At 43.4% G+C, this 6,470-nt stretch overlaps 1 protein-coding gene across 9 annotated transcripts in view; it reads right to left on the reverse strand.

Moving 5' to 3' along the window:
* Nucleotides 1–343: 343 nt before the first annotated feature.
* Nucleotides 344–6,470, reverse strand: part of Brox (BRO1 domain and CAAX motif containing) — a 21,391-nt gene continuing 15,264 nt past the window's right edge. For all 9 annotated transcript variants that reach the window (XM_031337500.1, XM_031337508.1, XM_031337551.1 and 6 more), the window contains 4 exons: nucleotides 5,071–5,152; nucleotides 4,641–4,791; nucleotides 3,330–3,489; nucleotides 344–2,473 (listed from right to left, as the gene is read on the reverse strand). In XM_031337500.1, coding sequence (XP_031193360.1) covers nucleotides 2,387–2,473; nucleotides 3,330–3,489; nucleotides 4,641–4,791; nucleotides 5,071–5,152 — 480 coding nt within the window. In that variant the 3' untranslated portion in view covers nucleotides 344–2,386. The remainder of the gene's footprint in view (nucleotides 2,474–3,329; nucleotides 3,490–4,640; nucleotides 4,792–5,070; nucleotides 5,153–6,470) is intronic.

Genomic DNA, 6,470 nt, shown 5'->3' on the forward strand with positions numbered 1-6,470 from the left:
TTACCCAGGGTTCACATCATGGTAGATAATGCATTACATTGTCTGAAATCCTGGAGGTGACCTGCTCTGGAAGCTCCTTAGGTGTTGCCCAGCTAGCTACCACTCACAGAATACTGCACTGAACTGGTAATATGAGCTAGGTGAGCTAATTAAAATTGTACTTTTCACATTAAGAGGTGGTTAAAAACCAATACAAACACAAGCATAAACTAAGTACGTCAAGGAAATTAACTCGAGAAGCAAAGAACAGACACAGGTCGTTTAAAGTATAACTATAAGAAAGAATTTTTACTGTACCAACCAAATCTGCTACGAGCAGATATTGCCGCACAAACCCAGTGAATATGTTAAGTAAATTGGCTTTTATTTTCATAAATAAAAAGGTAAATCATAGAAACACTATACAGAAGCAGCATGTGAGCTGACCTCACCTGGTATGAAATACATGCAACACCATTGTCCAGTTTCATCTCTCCATAGCCTGCATACCAGTGCTTATATTCTGTGTCTCTCCAAACTGCTACTACTTCAGAACCTTATGTTCTGGGGTATATTAGGCTTCTGGTGTTACTTTGCAGTCAACTGAAGACTGCTCATGCGATCATGTGAACATTGCCAATTATGGATTTAAACACCTGCATTTACTGCCCTTTACAGAAGTGCCGGACATAGTATGTGTTTCCATTTCATGAATGGCAGTTTAGTCCACAGAAACCCCAGTGTGACTATCTAGGTTAATGAGTCTCAGTACACAGAGCAAGTCCTACAGGCAGAGAGTCAGGCAGCAGCAGTGAGTACTAGTTAAGAGCTCTGTCAGTAACTGGCATTTAACAAGAGATTCTGTAGGAAGGGCGAAAACTTAATAAAGCACTGTTTTACTATAGAGGCAGCAAAATAAAACTTAATGCTCATTCAGTAGTTGCTCCAAGTGTTCTGAAAGCTACAGCTTCAAGTATTAGATACTGCAAGCTGTAACTAACATTTTAAATTATTTAAAAAAAAATCCTTAGTGATTATATGTAGCTTTTCAAAGGAGTGGGAGCTATGATATATGATTAATTGACTACAATCTTGATTGACAGGTATAATCTGTTCACTCTTCATCATGAGATGTACATTCCTGTTTCAATACTTTATGCGGATTGATGTATTTCTCACAGGGTTGCTAAGGGGATGCAGTAGTCTATGCATGTGCCTATACACTTCTGGCACACAGTAAGTTCTCACATACATTATTATTCCTATTATGTGAAGCAATCTGTCACCTAGAAAGCGAAGTTAACACCCCAGGAGAGTAACCAAGAGGATACACCACATCTGTTCCTCGGTAAAGCATCACCCACCCACCATTCCCAGTCTGTGGGTTATTATAACCAAATCCTTTAAATGATGCAGCCCACTTTAAAGATCATAGTTTGTGTGTCTATATCGTAACCTCCTGTCGCTACGGCCTTTGGCTAACACCAAACAACTCTGATAGGATACATATTGAAGAAAACCATGTTAAAAACACAATGTACACCAAAATCAGGTAACAAAGGCATTTTCTTAAAACATTTCTAACAAAGGACTTGACTTACCAGTGTGGTCCAGGACCACCTATCTTGGCTGAGTTTACAAAGGCTTGCTTTACAACATGCAACATTTTACTTCTTCAAAACACACTACCATTCTTTCTCTCTATATATAGAAGCACTAAATGCTAGTACAAAGCTTTACCCCTTAAGTAAAAACTTCATTAGAAAAGGTACTTGTAAAAAAAAAAACCCACCACTGTGTCGGTCAGTACTGAGTGTGAGAAGAGCATGGTGCTACCGGCTGAGCCAGGGCTGAGGGGCACACACCCACACTGCCGATCCCCAAGTAGCTTACACATTCTTGAAGACACTTATTTTCTAGTGATCATAGACTCTGGTTAAGTATAAGAAAAGAATCTGGTCTGAGGTCTTCTGATTTTCAACTGCGATTCTGTTTCACTGCCAGAAGACTGAGCTAGACTCAGATCTGACAAGCTGGTGATGAGAGGCGAACCCATCTCTTTCCACAACATTCTTCTGGTATCAAACAAGAAGAATAAACATTTTTGTGAAAGTAGAAAAACATCAACATGAGACTTACTATCTAGAGTTCAAAAAAGGTCCAACTCCCCACATATTCTCATTAGAGGCATAAAAAACAACCCTTCCCAATGTTCTGATTAAAGAAGCAGAGCCCAGAAACAAAATCAGGAAATGCCTCTATGTTAAAAATGGAGAATAAATAAACTAAAGGCCAGGTTGCTCCGAAGCTGACAATTATCCTATGGGCTTCAGAGAATCGGAAGAGGTGAACTGAAGTCCCTCGGCTCTCTTACGGACCAGCAGAGATTCCTAAGGGAGTGACATTCCTAGGAGATAGAGCACCCAGTGTCCTTCTGAGGTTTGATATCTGGTTCTTTTACAGGTTTCACTTCCTCTTCCGGTTTGGGTTTGGTCTAAGGAGAAAGAAAACAAGGTAAACACGCAGATGAAGTAGAGAACACCCATCTGCCCTCCTTCAGACCTTCAATGGCGCTCTATCTAAGGGCAGCGCTGAGGCTGCCGCCCATCCCAGAGCTGCATCCCAGCAGATGGGACCATGAACTGAGGCCGTCGTCCAGCAGATGCTCCTGCTCTACAAGCCTTCTAGGAGGGAAAGCGGCAATGGGGCCCTAGCGTGTGGAGATCATGTATGACAACGTAAGCTATCTTTAAAGGTTTTACTTTAAAGGCTTCCCAGGGAGCAAAGATGGCTACTTTAAGGAGTAGCTGTATGGGAGGAAACTGCCTAACACAGGCAATTTCAAGTGGTAATGGGACTGTAAACCAATCCCCACCCTTCCTGTCACAGATCCCTAGTCCTTTGGTAACTACACATAACACTTCCCACGTGAGCTACCACATATTGAGAGCACCTCAGGTGCACGGGTCTAAGCGCACACGCGCACGCAGGTAAAAGCCGCCTGCTTTACGCCTGGATGACTAAAGCTGAAGGTAAAGCCACTCTTCAAATGCCTGCGTCAGAAGGAGCATTGCTATAGCAACATCAACACGGGGCCTTTCCCACGTTCTTCTTAGGGAGAGCACTGACAAGTCGGGAAAACAAAACACTGTTGAGAACAATGTGAGTGAACTACACAGAAAACCAGAGGACTGAAGGTGCAGGGCTACTTCTGAGAGCAATGTACACCAGAGTAGATCAAGCACCATTGTAAGCTCACTGAGAATGTAGACAAAGATACCATAATACTAGCTCTATCTTCTTCTTCTTCTCTATATTCTATGACTGTAAGGAAAAACTGGTTCTCATACACTGTCATCCTTGGGTCTCTTGGTGAGATCAAATGCAGCCATCGCTTCCGGTGTCCAGTGAGCACTCATAGGAGGAAATTCAAAAGGCACAGGCTCTACCAGCCCATAATTTGCTTTGAGTTCCAGTTGTGGGGCTTCTGTTGGAATTTTTTGAAAGTAACTGCAAAAGCAATTTAAATAGTGGTTTATTCATTATTCAGCAACTACTTGAGCACCCAATAAGTTCAAGGCCTACAGTGAGTATGACAGTTCTCTCCCCTGAGGGACAGTCGTCACATGTGAACAGCTGACAGTCTGTTCACATAGAGTGGAAGCTCTCTCTCCACAGCACAGAGCAACAGAAGCTTCAAGGACAGAAAGAGGGGCCATGGGCCTAGACTCGGAGGCTCAGTCTATTTTCAAGGGAACTGATTAAAAACTGAACCAGACAAGTGAAAAGTTCAGCGTGGCCTAATGCAGTGTCATAGGAAGAATACAGACGGGCAGGGAAAGGCACCGAAATACAGTTTGCACACTGATTTACTAACAGCAGTAGTCCTACTTCCTGAAAAGATCAAGAAGAATGAGAAAATTAAAATTTCCTTCTTTATAGTTAAAACAAAGTGAGAGAAATACGCAAAAGAAGTTGAACACACACACACACCCTGTCTTAGTAAGGTTTTACTACTGTGAACAGACACCATGACCAAGGCACGTCTTATAAGGACAACATTTAATTGGGGCTGGCTTACAGGTTCAGAGAGGCTCATTAAGGTGGGAGCATGGCAGCATCCAGGCAGGCATGGTGCAGGAGGAGCTGAGAGTTCTACATCTTCATCTGAAGTCTGCTAGTGGAAGACTGGCTTCCAGGCAGTTAGGATGAGGGTCTTAAAGCCCACGTCCACAGTGACACACCTATTCCAATAAGGCTACATCTCCAAATAGTGTCACTCCCTGGGCCAAGCATATTCAAACCATGACCAACCTCCCTAGCCCCCACCACACTTAGTCTCCACACACACCCTGCACACAGAAGTAACATGGAAACAAAGGGAAAAGAAAATGAAGTCTTTATGGGAGTGTCCAGATGAAATAAGCTTTATGTTAACAATTCACATTTAAATTTTAAATCCTATTTTATGACATCATCACATACAGAATAAAAGGCCTTACAAACAATTCTATCATCAATTTAAAAAGAAAATTAATACTAAATTTAAACGCAATTTAAGACCAATCTTTTGGGACTAGAGACAAGAACTGTATTGAGCTGCTACTATGTTAAAAATTATAGCCATGTGGTACTAGAGTTAAGGCGTGAACACTACTCACATGAAGCCATTTTCTCTCTGACATTTGTCCAGGGTGTTCTTCACAAGGCTCCCAAGCTTCCGAAAGAACAAGTGTCCTGACGGTTTGGCCGTTGGCCCGGGGCCTTTGGTTTCCCCATATTCTTTGCACAGGGCTTCTGCCTCTGCATACACTGCGAAGAGGACAAGAGTCTCAGAAAACTGTCCTGCTTGTAACTACTGAAGGGCTCTAAGTCAGCGACGATGGAACTCTAGCTGTTCGGACATCCTCTAAGAGCAACGCAGCGTCAACACTGTCCAGGTGGCTGTCTCTCCAGGCAAGATCTGTTTTTCTCCATCTTGCCCATTTCCTTTCGAGAACTCAGCCAGAATCGACTCATTCCCTTCAGAATGAAAGATTCTTTTTTTTTTTTTTCTTAAAAGAGAGTTAAAATTCTAAAAGCCAAACTTACATTTTTCTGCTTCTTGGAGAGATCTGATTGCTTCTCCACATTTATCACTCGCCAACAGAGTCTGGCCATGGTAGCAATACGCCTGGTAAAAGAAACATGCTTTCATTTGTTCTGCCCTCACACTTACATGGCAACTAGGCACTGTCAGTCACCGCTTGGATTATCACTGTAATCCTGGTATTATTTACCTGAGGCAAGCCCCACCCACACCTCTCTTCAAACAAAAGGTAGGATACTGTCCAGCTCTGAGGCAGAGCAGGCTTCTACTCCTGTTCTGAGGAACCCTGCTGGTGAAACTTCTTCCATAAAATTAGAATAGAGGTAATGAAGGAGTAAATTATTTATGCATATGTAAAGGGAGAGGGTAGTGTTTGTGTGTGTGTGTGTGTGTGTGTGTGTGTGTGTGTGTGTGTGTGTGTCCCCTGCAGCAGAGTCTGCTGAAATTCAGACTTGGTTCTGGACCCTCCAGCCTCATCTTCAAATGCTAGGGTTACAGGCATGTATCATCATCCTTAGCAAGGACCACGGCATTTAATAAAATGCAACACCGTGGAAGTCTACTCTTTAAAGTCAGTTGATGCAGACACATGGTGCTGGGCAGCAGGAAGTTGAAAATATTATGACATGTAAGAGATAAAAATACTCACTTAACTCTGAAGAAGGGTTTACCTGCCTCTCACATGCTAACAATCTTGGTATGAGTTTGGTGATTTAATTATCTGGTAAGGAATTTGGAGAAGGCACATACCAGTGGTTTTCAGCTAGGTGACAGACACTGTGTGGTATACCTTAAGACTAAAATAAAAAACCAACAACTCAGTGTGAGTGTAGAGGAGGTGTGAGTGAGACGGGGCTGGAGGTCAGTCCCTGCCTTGCACTCTGTCTGAGGCAGGGTGTCCTGTTGTTTGCTGTGAGGTAGCAAGGCTAGGTGCTGGTTTCTCTGCCTTGTAGAGCTGCTGGGATTACAGATGAGCACCGGCTTTACATGGCTTCTGGGGATTTGAACTCAGGTCTTCATACTTGCTTTGTAAGTTCTTCATCTACTGAGCCATCTTCAGGCCCTTAAGAGAATTTGTTGCTGGCCTTCCAAATAGACAGGATAAAATAACAGAGAATTCTCATGTCTCCAGCCTTTGTTTTGGATTTAGCAATTCCAGGTCTACAACTCCCCACGATTTCCTACCACCCACTCCTGTCAGTGAACGTTTACTGTGAGCAGCCCATCACTGCTGTGTTGCTAAGGATTAATGGTGAGGTGAGAAGGGGCTGGAGAGAGTGTGCTCACTGTCTGCAGGGCTCACTGTCTGCAGGGCTCGCTGTCTGCAGGACTCGCTGTCTGCAGGGCTCACTGTCTGCAGGGCTCACTGTCTGCAGGGCTCACTGTCTGCAGGGCTCACTGT

This window comes from Mastomys coucha, unplaced genomic scaffold (genome assembly GCF_008632895.1).
Source record: "Mastomys coucha isolate ucsf_1 unplaced genomic scaffold, UCSF_Mcou_1 pScaffold1, whole genome shotgun sequence".
In the NCBI taxonomy this organism is placed as follows: domain Eukaryota; kingdom Metazoa; phylum Chordata; class Mammalia; order Rodentia; family Muridae; genus Mastomys; species Mastomys coucha.